This window comes from Phyllobates terribilis, unplaced genomic scaffold (genome assembly GCF_046119375.1).
Source record: "Phyllobates terribilis strain yellow unplaced genomic scaffold, ASM4611937v1 Scaffold_9__5_contigs__length_417890890, whole genome shotgun sequence".
NCBI lineage: Eukaryota > Metazoa > Chordata > Amphibia > Anura > Dendrobatidae > Phyllobates > Phyllobates terribilis.
The window spans coordinates 367,716,803-367,738,887 of NW_027362769.1; the positions used below are offsets into that span (position 1 = coordinate 367,716,803).

At 43.3% G+C, this 22,085-nt stretch overlaps 2 protein-coding genes across 3 annotated transcripts in view; one reads left to right on the top strand and one right to left on the bottom strand.

Annotated features, from left to right (window-relative positions):
- The first annotated feature begins 5,243 nt into the window (after positions 1-5,243).
- On the top strand, positions 5,244-9,795 carry LOC141161174 (uncharacterized). 2 transcript variants are annotated; one of them, XM_073645943.1, is made up of 5 exons: positions 5,244-5,390; positions 7,253-7,748; positions 7,886-8,067; positions 8,319-8,426; positions 9,125-9,795. In XM_073645943.1, the coding sequence occupies exons 2-5, from the start codon at positions 7,301-7,303 to the stop codon at positions 9,431-9,433; spliced, it is 1,047 nt and encodes a 348-aa protein (XP_073502044.1). In that variant the 5' UTR covers positions 5,244-5,390; positions 7,253-7,300; the 3' UTR covers positions 9,434-9,795. The 2 variants fall into 2 exon arrangements, with proteins under 2 accessions (XP_073502044.1, XP_073502045.1); XM_073645944.1 differs by having other exon boundaries at positions 5,388-5,435.
- A 1,717-nt stretch (positions 9,796-11,512) lies between these two features.
- The window catches only part of LOC141162269 (uncharacterized), a 48,295-nt gene continuing 37,722 nt past the window's right edge, over positions 11,513-22,085 (bottom strand). The window contains exons 11-16 of the mRNA XM_073648202.1: positions 21,825-22,035; positions 20,364-20,515; positions 18,916-19,029; positions 18,647-18,826; positions 16,679-16,772; positions 11,513-13,501 (exon numbers count right to left, since the gene is read on the bottom strand). Of these exons, the coding sequence (XP_073504303.1) occupies positions 13,438-13,501; positions 16,679-16,772; positions 18,647-18,826; positions 18,916-19,029; positions 20,364-20,515; positions 21,825-22,035 (815 nt within the window). The 3' untranslated portion in view covers positions 11,513-13,437. The remainder of the gene's footprint in view (positions 13,502-16,678; positions 16,773-18,646; positions 18,827-18,915; positions 19,030-20,363; positions 20,516-21,824; positions 22,036-22,085) is intronic.

The following is a 22,085-nucleotide window of genomic DNA, read 5'->3' on the forward strand; positions in this document are numbered from 1 at the left end:
AGGGAAAGGAAGCTCCTAGGGTTATTTTGAATGAAGGAGTTTCCGCACGTTCCTAACTAAGGGGTTAACTTTCCCTTAAGTTCTCGCCCACTCCTGACACTCAGAATGTACGGTGTCCCTGAAGGTTCATACGGATAATGAAGGGAGTGGAGTGGCGAGTAACTGCAGCCAAGTTCAACAGTTTAACCCCTTAGATGCCTGTGCCTGTTGTTTCAATAAAAAAAAAAAGCACTTCAAATCCGGAAATGATTTAGGGAAAAAAAAACTCTTCAGGAAATGCCTCATTCACAAATGCGTTTTGGAACAGTTTTCTCCCTAAAGCGTTTTTTTGCAGCTTTCTGATTGGGCCGTTTTGAGAGGTTTTCCTCACTTCTGGGAAGTGACATGTACTTTTATCTTTTTTTTTCTGTCTGGAGTTTTTTTCCAGAACAAGAAAAAAAAAACACTGAAAAAAACTCTTCATGTGAACAGCAAAGTGGATTCCCCATAGAATTCAATATTAAAGAGATGTCCAAGCGTTTTTTTTATAAGCAGTGTTTGAGGAGGATCTGCTCTATAAAAAAATCAGTGCGAACAGAGACTAAGTTAATCTGCGCATGACATTATTATGAGGAGGATAAAAACATTTTGAATTTTCCGGGGGAAATGCTTCAGGAAAGGCTCCTTTTATCCTGAAACGTTATTTACACCCTTTTGATTGGACGGTTTTCGACTTGTTTGAGCGCGAACTCTCCAAGTCTCAAAACGCCTTAAAAACGAAATCCCAACTTTTGAAACATTTCTGTGATGAAAACTCAGAAAAAAGACTCAATGTGAACACATCCTTAGAGGTCAAAATGGGGAAAGGTGTCCCTGGCGGCCCCATGGCAACGTGACTCTCGGGTGGCGATGGTATTGTCATGACAGCCGGGGGTCTACTGAAGGTCCATTGTGGCCGTAGCTTGTCACTGAGGTTTATAGGAGACGTCATTTTACAATACGCTGCAAAATTAAAGTCCATGTAGACAGGTCTATAATCATGAATCAGCATTCAGCTTGTGTAATAATAAAGAGATCACCAAACACCGGACAAACAAGCAAAAGTGGTTTGTCAGGTAATAGGATTATTCACACCAGCATTAAAGGAGTTGCCCACTACTAGGAGAACCCCTTCTCAATTTAAAGAGGTTGTCCACTGATGACCTATCCTTAGGTAAGGATAAGTAAGCCATCAAGTGATCACTGGTTCGAGTTCCCTCCAAGTACCAATAAAAATGTAAAAAAAATACTTAAACGTGTTTTAAAAAAATAAATATATAAATGTTCTCACCATCCTCCCCCTCCTGTTATTGGAAAGTAAAAAAAAAATCCAAACTAACATATTTGATTTCTCCGCGTGCGTGACCGCCTGAATGAATAAAATATCATAATATTTGTCAGGAATATTATAAAATATTAATATCAGGAAAATGTTCGTCCGTATCTGCCTGACATAAATGTTCACCCCCCTCCCTTATTCCCCTTCTGCTCAGCACAAAAGCCCCAATTAACACACGCCTGGTAAATAGTTTATGCAAACACGGCCAGCCAAGGAGTGTTATAACTTCGTTAGGAAACAAGCATCTTGTCTCTCAAAGACGCAGGTGGTAATTAAAACGCAGGCTTGCACTAATTTGCGTGTAACTGTTGAAGCTGCTTCCTGAGCCTCAAAGGAAAATTTCTAGACGCACTGACTCCGATATGAAATATGAAATCTTGTGAGTTCCATAGGTCCCACAGTAACGGGACCCATATGTGTAGTGACCAAATCAGCCCAGGAATGTATAGGTAGATTTCCAGGGCTGTAACCAAAATCAGGGAGCTGTAGCGCAAAAACACCAGAGTAGCAGACTGTAGCTATGTGAAGTGTGATATCAAAATAAAGATAACATCATAAGGGAAAAAATGGCGTAGTTTGCAAGCTTCTGCGATCAACGAGCGATGAGTTATCGCAGAAGTTAGCGTTTTTAATAAAAATGTACAGGCTGGAGACCGGCCCACATGATGTCACCACAAGGGGCGTGTGGCCAGATCTCCCCTTAGGTATACGAGAACTCATGGACAGTACAGAAGCACTCATTGCCAGGGGGGAATAAGAATTATAAGCAACGGGTCCTGTTCAATAACAGCATATTTCATCTGGAGAGCCCCTCCTCCACCTATATTGAATCATCTCCACGATCGTATAGAGTATGTTGTCTTCTTTTCACCCTGTTTATTTTATGTAACTGCGTATGTATTTTACTGTCCCCTTTGTAGCATCCTTGTTTATATTTTTCCTAAACACTGCCTCCCTTTTGGATTAAATATAAAATTTAATACTTCTGTTTCTTTTGTTCTGTAATCGTTCCCTTCCCCGAAGCCATATACGCTACCAAAACGCAGGAGTCCGGCCAGGCCTGTATTATATTTTAAACTCGGCCGGTGGTGGCAGAGAGTATTAATAATTGGGCTATCGTGAAGCTGACAGTGACCGTACGGAGGGCGTCAAACACGGATTCCAGGCTGTGGAACCCAGGGTGTTGCGCCATACTCTCACTGGTCGCTTACCGGCCAGGCCTGTATTATATTTTAAACTCAGACGGTGATGGCAGAGAGTATTAATAATTGGGCTATCGTGAAGCTGACAGTGACCGTACGGAGGGCGTTAAACACGGATTCCAGGCTGTGGAACCCAGGGTGTTGCGCCATACTCTCACTGGTCGCTTACCGATACCTACGTAGAGAATAGTCTGGATCGCGTGCTCGTGACTCCGGACGAAATACGGACAGCGTGACGGCACGGTGAGATATTGTGTGATCTCCCTGGTGTCGTCTCTCTGTGTGTGTTGGAAATTCCTGACAAATTGGTGGCAGCGGTGGGATATTGTATGATCCTGCCGGTGTCGTCCTGACAATATTTTTCCCATATGGTGTACGACAAAACAGATGAAAAAAATCAAAATGGCAAAATTGTTTTATTTTGTGATGTTAATAATAACAACAAGGGAAACTGAAGACATCAACAGATACCAGGAGCAGCAACGGAGACTCAACGCTGGACCCGGGGAGGGTGAGTAATGCCCAGTTTGCATTTTTACTACGAACACAGCTTAAGAGAAAAACTTTTCTGAATGGGGACAACACTTTTACAGGTGCTCAGTGCATCATGGCGGGGGCCAAACATTTAAATACACCTTTCCACCTGTTTGTTTTCTCTCTTGTCGCCTTTTCTTTTTATTGACAGCTCTGGCATTAAAGAGCCAGACAATGGCGGAGATAGAGGCAAAACAAGCAGGTGGGAAGGTGTATTTAGAGGGACTTTGTCAGCACAGAATGACTGTTCAAACTAAGCCCTGACACTCAGTACTTCATGGCGGAGCCAACCATTTAAATACACCTTCACACTTGCTTGTTTTCCCTCTATCTATTAAATTTACAAAAATAGAATGACTCTAAACTCCTTATTAACTTGTGACACTCGCTGTCACATGCATGGTGTATGGAGCGGACTATTGCAGGATACAGCATAGGCATAATTTATAAAATACAATAAAAATGGAAAAAAAAAAGAAAAATATACATTTTTAAATCCTTCCCCTTTTAAAAGTAAATAAAAAAAACTATTTGGTATGACTGTGAATGTAAAAGTCAGATCTATCAAAATATAAAATACCGTATATTAAAGATCAAAAAGAAGAAAAAAATGAAAACACAGAATTTTTCGTTGCTGCACTCCATTAAAACATATTCCCTTAAAAGCAATAAAAAGGTTGAATGTCTCCCAAAGTTGTATCAATAAAAACTACAGCTCAGTGCACACAAAAACAAGTCCATTGATAAATAATTAAAAAAGTTACATGAAATGGCAACACAAACAAATTTATTTATTTTTTTTACAAACATTTTTTTTAAAAAAGTAAAAGAAAACCTAGTAAGTTTGGAATCGCCCTACATGCTGACTGTGGAAAATAATATTATCAGGTAAAATGCTGCAAAAATAAAATCCTGAAAACAATAGCAGAATTGAGTTGGTAAATAAAGGCAGAGCAAAATTGCTGAATGATCGTGCTCCACGATATATATATCAGTCATGGGGCAGATGTTGGCTCTGTTATTCAGCTGGCACCTGCCTCTAAAAACAGAGACTTTAGTGAATTCCTGAAAATTACTATTTAACCATTTCAACCAATCAGCAGTATTTAAAGGGATCGTTTGACACCCAAAACGTTTTTTTTTTAGGCTTCCATGGTTCTAATATAATAGAATATAATTTAATTCAATATAATCAATAATATAATATAATAATATAATTTAATATAATCACCCTCCAGCATCTCACAGATCCTGCACAGGCTGCTCAGGTTTGGAAGTCATAGAACCACTGCAGCAGTCAGATGACTAGAAGAGCCTGCATACACCTCTGTAGCAGGCTGTGCTGGATGTGCGGGGGGTGCAGGAAGGGGAGTATGCCCCCATTTATTATTTTAAAAATATCCCTGCCTGGAAAAAAAAAAGATTTCCATCTCCCAGCAACCCCTTTAAGTGGTTTGATCCCAGTAGTGCTACCATTAAGGCGCCCATCGCTGTCCCCTGATCTTGTGATCGAGAAGTGCCAAGGGGTTACCATGACCCTCATCGCTGCCATCTTAGTGCTCTGAATAGGAGACTCTGATATTTACTATATACTGCAATACTGAACTACTGGAGTATATAGTACAAGCTACCAATGGTCCCTATGGGGATCAAAAAATTAAGTGAGGATTAAATAAATAAATAAATATATATATATATATATATATATGTTTGAATTATTCCCCTTTTGATAAAAAAAAAGAAAAAATGAAACTGCGCCTGGAAGGGGTTAAAGCTATAGAATTTATTTTCACAAAAATGTAAATTTCTTATTTTTTGCAGAGTGCAAAAGTTTCAAAGTGTCTCTGGAATGGAGTTGGAAAAGTTTGGAGGTCTATTGTGTCACTGGATAAACTCTACAAAGGTATAGGATGCTCATTGCATTACAAGTGAGTGCAGTCTAGTGCTCTCTGTTACCAGCCTGCAGAGAAGGTAATCCCCATGCACTGACATATATCTGATTGCTGCTCTATAGACTGTGGGCAGTGTCAGCCTGAGGTATAGTAGCCTCCTGCTAACAGCCTCCTCCTCCTCTCTACACCTCCCAGAGAGAGAGAAAAGGAGACAGCGCGCTCTGATGACGTCAGTGCAGCGCGCCCAGTGTTTATGTGCTGCGCTCCGCTCCTCCATAGAAACTAGAAGCACCAGAGTAAACCCCGCCCATTCCTCACAGATCACGTGATATTGTAGAACTCCCCTCACCCAACGTAAACAAAGGCAGTGACATGGCTGCAGTCCCGGATACTGATAGTGTAGAGGTATGTACACTGACCCGGGGACTACAGGGCTCAGCATAACATCAGGTATTAGGAGGAGGACGGGGCGTGTCCTGATGGTTGTGTATTAGGAGGAGGACGGGGCCGGGTCCTAATCCCTGTGTATTAGGAGGAGGATGGGGCCGTGTCCTGATGGCTGTGTATTAGGAGGAGGACGGGGCCGTGTTCTGATCCCTGTGTATTAGGAGGAGGACGGGGCCGTGTTCTGATCCCTGTGTATTAGGAGGAGGACGGGGCCGGGTCCTGATGGCTGTGTATTAGGAGGAGGACGGGGCCATGTCCTGATCCCTGTGTATTAGGAGGAGGACGGGGCCGCGTCCTGATGGCTGTGTATTAGGAGGAGGACGGGGCTGTGTCCTTGTGGCTGTGTATTAGGAGGAGGATGGGGCCGTATCCTGATCCCTGTGTATTAGGAGGAGGACGGGGCCGTGTCCTGATGGCTGTGTATTAGGAGGAGGACGGGGCCGTGTCCTGATGGCTGTGTATTAGGAGGAGGACGGGGCAGTGTCCTTGTGGCTGTGTATTAGGAGGAGGACTGGGCCGTATCCTGATCCCTGTGTATTAGGAGGAGGACGGGGCCGTGTCCTGATGGCTGTGTATTAGGAGGAGGACGGGGCCGTGTCCTGATGGCAGTGTATTAGGAGGAGGACGGGCCGTGTTCTGATCCCTGTGTATTAGGAGGAGGACAGGACCATGTCCTGATGGCTGTGTATTAGGAGGAGGACGGGGCAGTGTCCTTGTGGCTGTGTATTAGGAGGAGGACGGGACCATGTCCTGATGGCTGTGTATTAGGAGGAGGACGGGGCCGTGTCCTGATGGCTGTGTATTAGGAGGAGGAAGGGGCCGCGTCCTGATCCCTGTGTATTAGGAGGAGGACGGGGCCGTGCCCTGATTCCTGTGTATTAGGAGGACGGGGCCGTGTCCTGATCCCTGTGTATTAGGAAGAGGACGGGGCCGTGTCCTGATCCCTGTGTATTAGGAGGAGGATGGGGCCGTGTCTTGATCCCTGTGTATTAGGAGGAGGACGGGGCCGTATCTTGATCCCTGTGTATTAGGAGGAGGACGGGGCCGTGTTCTGATCCCTGTGTATTAGGAGGAGGACGGGACCATGTCCTGATGGCTGTGTATTAGGAGGAGGACGGGGCAGTGTCCTTGTGGCTGTGTATTAGGAGGAGGACTTGACCATGTCCTGATGGCTGTGTATTAGGAGGAGGACGGGGCCGTGTCCTGATGACTGTGTATTAGGAGGAGGACAGGGCCGTGTCCTGATGGCAGTGTATTAGGAGGAGGACGGGGCCGTGTTCTGATCCCTGTGTATTAGGAGGAGGACGGGACCGTGTCCTGATGGCTGTGTATTAGGAGGAGGACGGGGCCGTGTCCTGATGGCTGTGTATTAGGAGGAGGAAGGGGCCGCGTCCTGATCCCTGTGTATTAGGAGGAGGACGGGGCTGCGTTCTGATGGCTGTGTATTAGGAGGAGGACGGGGCCGTGCCCTGATCCCTGTGTATTAGGAGGAGGACGGGGCCGTGCCCTGATCCCTGTGTATTAGGAGGAGGACGGGGCCGTGTCCTGATCCCTGTGTATTAGGAGGAGGACGGGGCCGTGTCCTGATCCCTGTGTATTAGGAGGAGGACTGGGCCGTGTCTTGATCCCTGTGTATTAGGAGGAGGACGGGGCCGTGTCTTGATCCCTGTGTATTAGGAGGAGGACGGGGCCGTGTCTTGATCCCTGTGCATTAGGAGGAGGACTGGGCCGTATCCTGATGTCGGTGTATGAGGAGTAGCAGAGGTCTATGTATGGGGTCTATCATACTGTTGGACTTTTATTACTTCCATTCCTTTCAGGACTCGCTTTCTTCCGATCATCTCGTGAAGTCCTAGACATCTGACGCGATGGGTCGCCTGGATGATCAGGCAAAACACAGGATTGTAGTGTTGAGGAAAGCCGGTCTAAGCTTTCGAAAAATCAAAAAGGTCCTTGAGCTTGACAATATAAAGGTGACGCCACAGGCAATCTACCTCTTCTTGAAACGTAAGAATATTGAACCTGAGAAGTCTAGTGCTTCCCCACAAAATCTTCCTGCAAAAGGACAACCCTGGGAACAAGCCCAGCTCTGGAGACTTCTGCATGACAATGGTGGCCAGAAAAATGAGAGGGGTCCTCAAGTACCCAATGCACATCCAACCCCAAACATAAAACCGCAAGACGAAACGGAGGGAAGGATTAAAATTGTGAGCGTGACGTCTCTTTCTCAGGGAAACCCATCCCTGGAGCCACCAACCAATGCGCCGAGGACTGAGCCTCCGGCTGTGACACAAGCACAGAGGGTGCAGGAGATGCGTGAGTATTGTCATTGATATATAGAAATGCTCCTTCTGAGTCATCGCGGGGTCTCTATATGACCGGTGTCCATGTTGTGGAGGCAGGTGGAAGATTCATACCTTAAAATACTAACCATTTTCCATTTACCTTGTAAGGACCCGGTGCTGTTCGTGCTGTCCAGCATCCCTTGCTAAGTGTTCCTCGTCCCAACCTTACATATCTGGCATCTCATAATCACATCAATGGGAGAGCACGGACTCCCCTCCTCGCCCCCAGGAACCCAGCATTGCTGGTCACGAAGAAGTTGGTAGACAAAGCCATCATCCTACAGAAGAAGGTAATGTGAGGAATCCTACTGCAAACCAGGCCAGGTTGTCCAGAACTTCACATATTGACACCCTCTGTAGACACCTGGCACCCCAACCCATCAGCGGATAACTGCCAGATTGATGGGGTGCCAGATGTCCTACCCCCCCACAGGTCACATATGTATGACCGACAAATAGGTCATCAATATGTGAGTCCCAGACAACCCCCATACCTATAGCTTTGAGAAAGTGACAATGCTTTTTCTTGGTTTGTTACTAGGTAATATTTCAAAATGGAAGTCAGCCCTTGAATCCAGGAGGACAGTATCCACTTCCAGCAACAAGCCAGCAGCATGATGTAAGCCAGGCGGCCGAAGCAAGGACTCAGGTATGAATAACTACAGGAAGAAAGGGAAGGGTAGGGTAAGGTTTATTTCTGTGCAATCCAAAGACCATGGTTAACAGTCAGACTTAATACCTCCTATAACCTAATAAGCTTAGTATTGTTCCTGGTGGTGTAGTGGTTTTCATAGAATGATGTGTAGTGTCTAATGAGGTTAATATTGTTACCACTGGAGTCCTGGCGGGGCTCGTGGCCCCCACCCCCTGGAGTCCTGGCGGGGCTCGTGGCCCCCACCCCCTGGAGTCCTGGCGGGACTCATGGCCCCCACCCCCTGGAGTCCTGGCGGGGCTCGTGGCCCCCACCCCCTGGAGTCCTGGCGGGGCTCGTGGCCCCCACCCCCTGGAGTCCTGGCGGGGCTCGTGGCCCCCACCCCCTGGAGTCCTGGCGGGGCTCGTGCCCCCATCCCCGGAGTCCTGGCGGGGCTCGCGGGCCTCATCTTCTGAAAATAGTCTGGTGGTTCCATCACGTGTTTAGTGGGGGTAATAACACCACACTGGAGGGTTTACATTTATATCAAATCTGTCTTGATAACAATGTCCCTGGTGTCCCAGTGTTCTGGCACCTTCCAGTTCTCAGCTGAAGCTTTGTGCTTGGGATGATGAAAAGCTAAGCATTATATTCTAGTTGCATTCTGCCGGTCACTTGTATCAATTGTCATGCTCTTCTCCGATTTTGCTCACCAGTTAAAAGACGCCAGCACACAGACGGCCCCCGCATTTCCTGCAGCAAGGCCAGAAACTAATGTGGAGCAATTGGACTCAATAAGAGGGGAGCTTCACAGACTGACACAAGTCATGCAGACTCTTATAGAGAGGCAGAATCGGTGGGAACAAGAACAAATGAGACAACGGCAGTGCAACCACCAAGAGGTGCTGTCACAGATCCAACAGCTGGGGGCAAAGATCTCTCAGACCTGCATGCCCTTGAGTAATATTCAAGAGACTGATACTCATTTGCCTGATTTTGGGCATTTTAAGATGGAACTTTTTTGAAGAAGCAGCCCCATAAATCATGGCGGACAGAAGATCTCCAGACCAGAGGGGCTCCATGTTTTATATGAAGCTTTGTTCTTGTACATTCTTCTGTAGCTGCTTTTCTTTTTTAGATGAATCCACAGGGGAACGCTGCGTGCACAATGGCATCATTTCATCATTCTCCTCTCTGGTGCTTCCCCCTAGGACCAGAGAGAAGTCTGATCTCCGGGATATTAAAGGGGTATTCATATCTCGGGCATCTATCAATAATAAGTAGTGGGAGCCACATCTATTAGTCAACTATTATGCAAGTGCAACAAATACTTGGCACTCTTTCAATTGTGTTAAATAGAAGAATTTTATTATGTGCGGAAAATCCAGAATCAACAAAACGTTTTGGTCAACACAAGACCTTCATCAGTCTTTCCAAGAGAAACAGAAAAAAAAATATACAACTAATGAAAAATAGAACCGAACCCATACATACACAGGTCATACAATGAAAAATCACATAAGAGGATACATTTGTAACCACATAATATACAAAAAGGAAAATCTCATTATTGTATCTAGTGTAGTAGAATCTCTCAAGTAAACGGAAACTGAAAAAAGAGAGAATGGATGCAAACAAAAGAATGATGGATAACAGGAAAATAAAAGAAATATTATGGAGAGTGAATAGTCATGACAAGGTCCAGGGATATGGGAAATAGGTGAGTGTAGCAGAGATCGGAGTGCAAATACAGTCCAGGTAGACCGTAAACCCCTCAGGTATAAGGCACATCAGAACCCCTCACCAGACATTCATCAAGTGGACACAGGCCGAGATTCTACTACACTAGGTACAATAATGAGATTTTCCTTTTTGTATATTATGTGGTTACAAATGTATCCTCTTATGTGATTTTTCATTGTATGACCTGTGTATGTATGGGTTCGGTTCTATTTTTCATTTGTTGTATATATTTTTTTCTGTTTCTCTTGGAAAGACTGATGAAGGTCTTGTGTTGACCGAAACGTTTTGTAGATTCTGGATTTTCCACACATAATAAAATTCTTCTATTGAACACAACTGAAAGAGTGCCAAGTATTTGTTGCATATCAGTAACGGGTTGGGATCCTACTTGAGCACCATATACCCAGAAGTGCTGTGCTTTTCTTCACTTCAACTATTGTGCAAGTGACTGGAGAGCTGCACATCCGCAGTTACCTCTCTATTTCCAGGGCCCTATATTAGAGATAGGCGCGGGGTCCCAATGATTAGACCCCCCATCTATCAGACATTTATGGTATTTAAAAATATCCAAGGTGCAGTATAGCCCTTTAAAGGGACATGGATAAAAATGAACTAGGGGACAGTACACCCCTTATACTGGAGGAGATCAATACCGGCACACTACATAAATGCAGCGAATATTAGTCGCAGAGGGGTCTACCGAAATTTGGCATTTTGTCCAGTCAAACTGGTGTGTATCTGCTCTATTATATTATAATTGAGTAACTTTTTAAGGAATTGGTGTCCTGTACTCCTCCATTTATATAAAAGTGTCTATGGAGTTAGCTGAGCGTTAAGGTGTTGTTTCACAAAGGGCAGATAGACAACATAAGGGGGCGCTCCTTCTATAAGAAATGTGTGTTCCTGGTCTGTCGGACTTATCTGTCTGTGTATAAGGCCTCATTCAGATGTCTGTGAAACATGGTCTGAGTACAAACCGCGATGCTCGAAGCAGCCGCACGTGACCCGGACTTGACAGCCTCATAGACATGTGCAACTGGTGAGTTTGAGTCAGGAGAACTTCGGCCGGTCCATGCAAGGTCTGGGCTTCACAGATATCTGCATTCAGCCTTGGGTTCAGTTGCCACGTTTCCAGTACACTGCAGATTTTCACTTTTTGCAATGTTATTGGTGAAATCTGCAATATTTCCAAACATAATCACCAGATTTAATGTGGCAAGTCCGTAGACCTGTTGATGACCCCATTATAGAGACAGTTGTTCTTCTTCAGGAAAAATGCCCATAAAAAAATAAGCTATTTGCTGCCAGGTGGCTTTTTTTGGTGAGACAATCCATTTTAAGGATACGCTATAAATTTATGATCATGAGGGTCCGATCTCTGTGACCCTAAGGGGTTGATTCATTGATGGGACACTCCCGGTTGCACAGGTATCAGCAGCCGGCACCAGTCACTAGGGGTCAATGATTAAGTGGCGTCGATCATAAATGTACAGCAGTATGTCATCACTTCATAAGAGGAGAATACTGAGCGGTTGTTTGAACACTTCTAATTAACAGCCCAATTCTGAATTTCACTTTGGATGTGAACGAATATAGAAAATCATCATAAAACCGAAAAATAATCAGCACTAAGTAAGTAAAAAAAAATTCTCAAAACTTTTATGTCTATTTTAAATTTCAAAATATGGGATTTTCTGTCTTCACTTCCAAGGTCAAGAGTGGATCCAAAAGGAATGGGACGTATACTTCTCCTTCCTACTGGATCCACTTCTGGCTTAGGTTCTATAAAACTGCAGGTGTGATTCCCGTCTTATACATCTGCTCCATACAATGTAGGTATCCATGAGAAAGTCCGCATGACTCCCTCTCTCTTATAAGCCATTGACTAGATCATTACGTTCAGGCGAGATCACGGAATTCCTTTCTTACTTTTCTAATTGCAATGAGAAAGACAGAAATAATTAAATTTTTTAGGAAAAAGAAAAAAAAATTGTAAATGAAATACTACGTGATTATTTTATAAATGACTCTTTACCTTCAAATCTCGCCATATACTCCGTGTGAGGTTTGAAAAAAAAAATTAAAAGTTTTTGACATTTTCTCACAGCTCTCCTTTTTCTTCGCCACTTTTAAAAAGTTTTGAACTATCCTAATCTGACATCAAGTTGTGCCAACCGGACAAGGACGGTGTTTAGTTATGCCCTGGCAATCCTCTACCTGGGTGCCGCTTACAAGGACCCCCGCTACCTCCTAGAGTCTCATGCCATGATGTCCTGAGCACCTAGTAAGTGGCAGAAGACTACCGGTATAGAAGTTCGCACCGCCCCGGTCCAGCTGCCACGAAGAACTGGACGCCGGACCAGGGTAATCAGCTCATCTCTATCGACTTCCATGAGAGCTGTATACAGCGTGGGTCGGACATGTAAAATGTGGTATTACACACCAGCCATGTAGTAAATGGATGAGTTGGACCACCAGAGTGAGATCGGCACCTTAAAGGCTCTTCTGTCTGGATAATAGTGGAGTCCCATGCTCCTTTGTAATGTGCATGGGCCCTATAAGAGAAGGTGGTCTTGTCTATAGAGATTACATAGTTTCGGGTGAACAAGAATTGGATTTATTCTGCTGATCCAATAGCCGTAACATACCAGCCCTATTATCAATTTAGGCTTTGGCCAGTTGGTTTAGCCTCCATGGCCTTCCTCTTTTATAGTATGGCTCATACACATCTACATCTATTATTTTATTTTTATTTTTTTTAATATTTAAAACTAATTTTCTTGTATAAAAAAATAATCAAGTCCTTCAACTTGAGAAAATGAACAAATCTTCAAGGTTCCTGAACTTCCATCCTATCAAAAGTGACTTCTATTGACCTGTGATTTGGAACCAAAGGACTGAATGTCCTTCAAAAGTGTCTTCCATGTTGAACAAGTTTTGTTCCTCAGACATAAAATACAGATATTTTTAGTATGACGATTGTCTACTTGTAGGACCAGAAGAAAGGTGGCAAGTTGAGATCTCTGAGAAGATGGAGGAAAGTCTGAGATCCCTTTTCAGTCCAAAATTTGGTTGCCTTACAGTTTGGGATTAGGTATAATCCAGACTAAGAGTACATCATTTTCCAAGGACTTGTCATGTCTTCTTCATGTCTTCCTAATAATAATTGTGTATCCTTGTAGAAGAGTTCCTCCAGGGAAGAAGGAAGAGAAGACCTATGATCCTGGACAGGGCTGATCTCGAGACGAGTCCCACCTCTGTAGGCCGTCGCCTTTCCACTAGATCTTCAGTAGTCGGAGGTTAACTCTGTCTGCAGATTCATTTCCATGGTTGTGTAGTTCTGAGGGGTCCTGGAAAATAAATGTCAATGTATGAAGATTTTAGATACCAGAACAATAATTTGAGGTTGGGCAAATAAAATGTAATTTTTTTATTATTATTATACCTGCTGTTGGTGACTCCTACAAATCTACAATTGTCTTTATCGAAAAATAAGAAAGTCCAAGGTTTAATTGTTACATAAAACTCACACAGCCAATTTCCGTTTTTACTCTTTTGTTTTTTTCTCCCTTCACGTACTTTTATCTTTTTGTCATCATAGCCATATGAGGGTTTTGGGTTTTTTTTGTGGGACAAGTTGAAGTTTAATGTCCTGAAAAATGAAAAAACAATTCCAAGTGGGAAAAAAACTACAATTTCACCACTATTTTTTAGGTTTTATTTTTACTGTGTGTGTTGTGCAGTAAAAATGACCTGGTAAAATGATTCTTCAGGTCAGTACAATGATGGCGATCTCAAAACTGTATAGTTTTTATTATATTTTACTGGCTTAAAAAAAATTGCATTTTGTTTAAAAAAAAATAGAGTTTTGCCATTTACAGACACATAACCTTTTATGTGAGAGCTTGTTTTCTGTGCTGCGAGCTGTTTTTTTTTCATTGGTATACAGTACAGACCAAAAGTTTGGACACACCTTCTCATTTAAAGATTTTTCTGTATTTTCATGACTATGAAAATTGTACATTCACACTGAAGGCATCAAAACTATGAATTAACACATGTGGAATTATATACTTAACAAAAAAGTGTGAAACAACTGAAAATATGTCTTATATTCTAGGTTCTTCAAAGTAGCCACCTTTTGCTTTGATGACTGCTTTGCACACTCTTGGCATTCTCTTGATGAGCTTCAAGAGGTAGTCACCGGAAATGGTCTTCCAACAATCTTGAAGGAGTTCCCAGAGATGCTTAGCACTTGTTGGCCCTTTTGCCTTCACTCTGCGGTCCAGCTCACCCCAAACCATCTCGATTGGGTTCAGGTCTGGTGACTGTGGAGGCCAGGTAATCTGGCATAGCACCCCATCACTCTCCCTCTTGGTCAAATAGCCCTTACACAGCCTGGAGGTGTGTTTGGGGTCATTGTCCTGTTACCATGAATGCCTGCTGCACAAAGTCTCCTCTTAACAGTTGTTGAAGAGATGTGTCTGCTGCTAGAACTCTGTGTAGCATTGACCTGGTCTCTAATCTGAGCTGCTGTTAACCTGCGATTTCTGAGGCTGGTGACTTGGATAAACTTATCCTCAGAAGCAGAGGTGACTCTTGGTCTTCCTTTCCTGGGGCGGTCCTCATGTGAGCCAGTTTCTTTGTAGCACTTGATGGTTTTTGCAACTGCACTTGGGGACACTTTCAAAGTTTGCCCAATTTTTCGGACTGACTGACCTTCATTTCTTAAAGTAATGATGGCCACTCGTTTTTCTTTACTTAGCTGCTTTTTTCTTGCCATAATACAAATTCTAACAGTCTATTCAGTAGGACTATCAGCTGTGTATCCACCAGACTTCTGCACAACACAACTGATGGTCCCAACCCCATTTATAAGGCAAGAAATCCCACTTATTAAACCTGACAGGGCACACCTGTGAAGTGAAAACCATTTCCGGTGACTACCTCTTGAAGCTCATCAAGAGAATGCCAAGAGTGTGCAAAGCAGTCATCAAAGCAAAAGGTGGCTACTTTGAAGAACCTAGAATATAAGACATATTTTCAGTTGTTTCACAGTTTTTTGTTAAGTATATAATTCCACATGTGTTAATTCATAGTTTTGATGCCTTCAGTGTGAGTGTACAATTTTCATAGTCATGAAAATACAGAAAAATCTTTAAATGAGAAGGTGTGTCCAAACGTTTGGTCTGTACTGTAGTTCTGGGGTAGAATACAATATTTTGAACCATTTTTGTTGCTTTTTTGGACGGGAAAGGGCGGCAACCGAAAAAATAGCTATTCTGACATTTCATGTTTTTTAATCATTTTATGGCATTTACTGAACGAGTTAAATCATATTTATTTATTGGGGTAAAAGGGTGATTCAAACATTTTTATTGTGTATATGTATTTTTTTTTAGATTTTTACAATTTTTATTTTATTTTCACTATATATTTTAGTCCCCATTGAACCTGTGTGTCACGCAAGGTGTGGGAAAGACTTAGTGCGACACAGGGAAAAGGGAAAGGGAGCCCAAACACTAGGGAAAGGGGGAAGTGGAGACCTCCTAGTCTGGTCTAGCATCACCCTGTCTCCGCTAACGTCCCTATATAGCCTCCTCAGCTATCGCCGATCGCGTGCCTCTCCCTACTCTCCCTGGCGTAGGGCTAAGGCTAGGGATGGAAGGAGATGAGCACTAGTCAACCTCCACTAAACTCTATAGACAACAAGGGTAGACAAAACAGGGGAAATGGCTTAGCTTTAGATGAACTCCAAATAAGCACACGGCCTCAAGCTCCAGAGAGGACGAGGTACTGCTCCTGCTAAGCTTCACAAGTAGAAATGAGTAAAACCGGCGACTCCCTCTCAGACACACCAGGTGTATATACACCCAGGCCAGAGAGCTAATTAGCAAGAGAGAGGTAGTCGCTCGGTCCTAAAGACACGTTTGCAATGCCAAACGTAGAGATCTCCTGTAACCCACTGCAGGGCGACTGTCTGTCGCCTCTGACACACCTGTGACACTGTGATTGATCACTTATATGCTGCAATATATCAGTATTGAAGTATATAGCGAAAATCATGGCCTTTGGCTGAGCTTCACAGGAGCATCAAGGTTTTGGTGACAGGGCCATCATTAGGCGCCTGACTGACATCTCAACCCATTGGCAATGTACCCCCGAACAGAGGCCCAACCGGGATCACACCATTTCAGAGATTGAACACTAAAATGCAGCTGTCAAACGGCAAGATGGCTCCGATCACTGCTGTTAGAGGCCAATGTCTTGTGGGGAGCAAGCTCGGCACCTGAGCCCACTCAATTCATCCCATTCATGATGTAATAGTCTGACATGGTGCGAGAAGGTGTTTTTGTATCCCCCTTCCCTTCCCTGTAATAAGGACAGAGCTCCTGCTGAGTTAATCACTGGCCACAACGGACTATAACCCTGCATGCAGCATCCTATATCAGTTTCTGGGACCCCGGAGCATGACTTGGGCCATGGTCGAGCGCAATAAAACATTTAGGATTTGGGCGCCTCTTTACCTTCTCCGTAGATAGATTATAAATCCAATGACTCCACATATCATGAGCAGTAACAGCAGCACCAGGAGGGAGATTTGCCAAGATTTAAAGTATCCTGGAAACACAGATGGGAAGATCAGGACTAGAAAAAAATTGTAAATGTTTTTTTTTTTCTGTAGCTCACTAAAAATAAGAAATCTTGCATTTTATACACCGGTCACTGTTTTTTTTTTTAGACTTATACTTCCTGTTGTTTCAGGAAACAACACATGTACATTAGCAGTAATGAGTTGACTCTGACCCTGTCTTTTGTAATGACGCATCTAATGAGCGTGTGCAAAGATCATTGTGAAGGGAGGAGGAGGTGAGCTGTGATATCACTTATTTTGATTGCTGGTTCCTGCGTTATCAGCTGTGTATAGAGGTATTACCTGTCATTGTAACCCTGCCTCTGATGATACTGAGACTGCGGTAAACGCTTCCTGAAAATACAGGAAGTATAAGTCTACATTGGCCCAGTCGCCAATGTGAAAATTACAAGATTACTAAATTTCTTTTTTAATCATCATCATAGTATGAAAACCAAAAAGCCTTATTTTTAATAATAAAAAAAAATACACAAACATCTGATTTGGACATCATTTTGGAAGTCATTTTGTGCGCCCATCCCTTCAACCATGACTTGAGGTGCCAATAGAATATGAAACATAGCCACCTGCAGTATTGAATTGTAACACAAGTGGGACTATAAAAAAAAGTGATTAAAAGTTTTTAAAAATACAAAAAAATAAAAAAAAGCCAACAGGCCCTCAAATGGAAAAATAAAGAAAAAAAGTTTGGGTTCTCCGAAAAATGACGACACAAAACAATTTTTTTTCTTTAAAGTTCTGAATATTTTTTGACCACTAAAACAAAATATAAAATAGTATGTATACAAGTTTGGTATCTCTGTAATCATCCTGACTTGGAGAATCTTGCTGCCAGGTCATTTTAGTCGCAGATTCAACAAGGTGAAAACAAATTACAAAATACATTAGATTTTTTTTTTTCACTACGTCACCCCACTTGGATTTTCTTTTTCCATTTTTTCAGTACATTTATATAGTAAAATGAATGTTGTGATTCAAAATGACCACTTGTCCACCAAAAATAGTAATTCTGGATCGGCTCAGTTCATGGAAAAGTAAAAATAAAAAGTTGTGACTTTTGGAAGACTCGGAGGAAAAAAAACGAAAGTGCAAAAATTGTCAGACGGGCAATACACCAGATGATGGAATGGATATACTCATGATATCATCCATCACTTCTGGCTGCGTACTCCTCCGCCATGCCCTATAAATAACGAGGTATTAGATGTCTTCATCTGGCTCCTTCCTGTAGTAGCAGTATCAGGGAAAGTGAGCGACTGAAGGATCATGCCAAGAAAAAGATGACACTGCAAGTTAAAGGTCAAAATGGAAAAGAACTATGAGATTCGGGGGTGCAGGATTTTGGTAGTCCTCAGAATATATCGAACAACATGTATGATTTAAAGGAAAAGTGCACAAATCTGATACATTTTATTATGCAAAGTACAGGGCCTGGAGGGGACAGAGCACCAAATGGACTGATAACTCGATGGGATTGCCAGCTACCACCCTTAGAGCTGTCATTCCCATTGTTTACCCTGTCCAGGAAACTCCCGGAAAAAAAGGGGAAACCTTCCGAGTTCCCAGGAAATGTTGGCAAGTCTAGGGGCAGCACAATCCTCAGTGGTGTAACTAAAGTGGGAGCAGCTGTTCCTAGAGCTCAGGTGGTCCCAAAAGGTCCTTTTGGCCCATATGAGAAGGCCAATGGTAGTTGGAGATTTTGCATTGGAGCCCACAAGTTTCAAGTTACACCACTGACAAACCTTCTGGTGTCCAAACACACAATAAGGGGGCAAAAACCAAAACGGGGCATGTGTTCTCCCGGATAGCAGTTTGTAAAATTTGGCAAGTATGGATTTACCTAGTCTTCCTGTCATAAGACACCCCGTCATTGAGCCCATGGAGGTGCCCTGCAATGTGAAGGGTTCTCCATGGTTGAGTAGGTCTGTGGTCCATCTTTCTATAAGGTGCCGGTCACTGTCTGTGGTCAAGACATTGCCAGAGATGGACAGCTTCTCCTGGCTACATGTAACAGTCACAACTAAAAGGAGAGAACAGGTTAAGTACAAGAAAGTTGCATTTTAAGTCCACCCTAATTATTGAAAAAAAATAAATTTTTGGCCAGGTGACCTTGTATATAGGATGGCGGGGCTGAGCATGAGCAGTGATTCTGCAAGGACTGGCTGAGGGTGATCTTCAGTCCATCCAGGGCACCTTGCTTTACTGTCTGCCATTCAGAGCAATCTGTAAGAAGAGGAGAAACATTATCTCTACATACATGATACACTATATGGAGAGAAGTGTTAGGACATCAACACATTTCTCCGACAGGAGCTTTTCTGACCTCCCATCCTACATCTATAGACATTAATATGGAGTCTGCTCCTCTGCAGATATAACGGCTCCTGCTCTTCTGCGAAGGATTTCTACAAGATTTTGGAGACGTCTGTGGGAATTTTTGTCCCTTCATCCAGAAGAGCATTTGTGAGGTCAGATACTGATAATGGGATGAGGCCGGGATCACAGTCTCTAGTATTGGATGCAGTTGATGTCCGAGCTCTGTGCCACCGGTCATGTTCTTCCACCAAACTCCCCCTCCATGTCTGTATGGAGCTTGTGCACTGGGTGCAGTCATGGGGAACAGAAAAGGGTCTTCCCCAAACTGTTCCCACAAAGATGGAAGCTACAATTGTCCACAATGTCTTGTACTGAAGAATTTAGACGACCCTTCACTGGCACTAAGGGGCCGCCCCCTGATAACAGCCCATAGCATTATCCTCCTCCACCATCTGTACAGGGGGCACAATGCAGTCAGGGGATAACGTCCTCCTGGAGTCACCAAACCCAGACTCCTCCATCAGACACAGATAGAGAAGTTCGATCCATCACTGCACAGAACAAGTCTCCTCCAGAGTCCAGTGGTGGCAGCTTTACGCCACTTCATCCGATGCTCGGCATTGTGCTTGGTGATGTAAGGCTGCATGCAGCTGCTCGGCCATGAAGCTCCCAGCGGGGGCGCTGTGTTTGTACTGATACCAGAGGAGGTCTGGACTCTGCAGTTATGGGGTCAGCAGAGCGTTGGTGACTTTTCTTCCCTCTGCTCCTCAGCACGCGCTCCCCCGCTCTGTAACATTACGGGGTCTCCTGAGTTGATGCGGTTCCTTCCTTCTCAATAATATCTCTCACAGGTGATGGGGGAAGATTTAGGAGAAAGAAATGTCATGAACTGACTTGTTACCCCGGAGGCCCCTATTACAGGACCGCGCTGGTATCAGTGAGCTCTTATACATCGGGGTCAATGGGACTGAATTGGAAACCTGAATGCTGTGGTTAACGTGTGTCCCAATACCCACTTCTCTAACCAGTGATGCTGTGAGGGGGGATGCAACAAGTAAGTACTAAATCTTTTGTTATTTTATCACATTTAACCATTTTGTCCATTTTTTAGGCGCATAGTAAACCATTCACTGCCATTTATGACATACATTCAGCAGCATCTTACTATTATGGGTCAATAAACACAACTATCCCTATAGACAGCAGATGGCAGCCAATGTCAGACAGTCGTCCTATATTACCAATGGCGGAGCCCTTTATACAAAGGTCCAGCTGTATTGCGGTGACTGCAGAAGGGCAGATATTTTTGGAGCCTGGGCTCGGTTGTTGGACAGGCAAAATGGCGGTAGAGGATCCACCACCCGGCCGAGGGCAGAGACTCACGGACACCAATCTGGAGTGAGACATAAACAGAAAATAGGTATAAAACGGCAACATCATACAATGTAAAAGAGACCAATGACAGCAAGTGGGGCAGATGAGTGGAGGGGCTCATATATATAACGGCAATTAACTATGAAAACCTTCAATTTAATTGTTTTAAAAAAAAAAAAAAATAGACTTATTTTTTTATTTTATTTTGTACTTATTATAATGTATTGCTTGTGCTTTCCAAATGCAAATTGCACAGGCAGCTAATAAGTCCTGCTCCATTGGGGACCCACACAAGACAGCCCTAGGGGGCTTTGTTAGTAATACTGACTATGACATCATGGCTTTACCGTGTCATAATGAAGACAATGTTAGACAATGGTGTCGTAACTACAGTAGATTCCATGTTAATGGGATGACCACAAAAGTCTTTCTGTAGGTTTTTGAAGACAGTGAGAGACATGTCAGGTTTGTTTTAGGATTATTGTAAAACAAATTCTAGAAAGTAGGTTAAAATACCAAAATGTGGGATTGGGGGGCAAACTCTGGCCAACAAGATCAATGACGGCTCTTTAGTAGTAACTTGGCTTGTTAACCTCTGGTGAAATTTTAGATCCTGATTTTGACATAGTTACTATTTCCTATGCAGTGGTGATTAGCATGTTTGCCTTTCATGGGTGGATCCTGGGACTCAAGTTCCTGGGGGGCTAATTTATTACTATCATAGAGCTGATAGTACTCACGTAAAGCGTTCGTTGAAGCTTTATTAATAGGGACATATTTTCTCGGAGATTGTGCATTATACACCCAAGAAATACAATGTCTGTCTATCTTTCTACAGGTTACCATACGATTTTAGCAATGGCTAGTTCTGCAATAGTATCTACATGGATTGCAACAGGCACCGGCATTTGTCTGTACTTCAAAAAGAAAAATAAAAGACGTTTTGCTGTCGAAGATATCGAGGCCGGCTACTTTGACAGACAGGACGACATGAATGACATCTTTATACGCTCCAGATCATTTTTAGTCACAAACGAGTTAAAGGGAGAAAGTGTAGAATTGTTCTTAGAGAGCGAAAGAGAAGAAAGGGTGGAGAACACCACAGAGAAATATAAGATGAAGAACATCAAAAATAGCATAAAAAGAAACATTAAAAAAGACATAAAAAATAGTATCAAGGTGGACATCGAGGAGGACATCAGAAGGAGACACGCTATGAATCAGCTATCTATTAAGTTGAAGCTGCAGTAGAGAATGTAGAAGTTTGATAAATGAAATAAAGTGATCATTTTCTTTATCGCAGCCGTGTGGTCACTGATGATACTCACGGTTTAGTTTCATAGAAGGTGATGATGTGTGGAGTCAAATCTCTGCGAACTTCCGTACTAGAGTTATATTCCCACGAAAATATAATAGCATCCAAAATATCTTTCTTGGTTATGAACGATCCAACGGGGAATGACTCTGGGCGCTTTCTGTAGAGAGCCAGAATCTCAGGGCTAAGAACGTGTGGCCTGGAGATCAGAGGAAGCTGCTGGTCTGCGAGTATAAAGGGGCAGGTTTAAAACCAGGACTGCATTCAAGCAAAC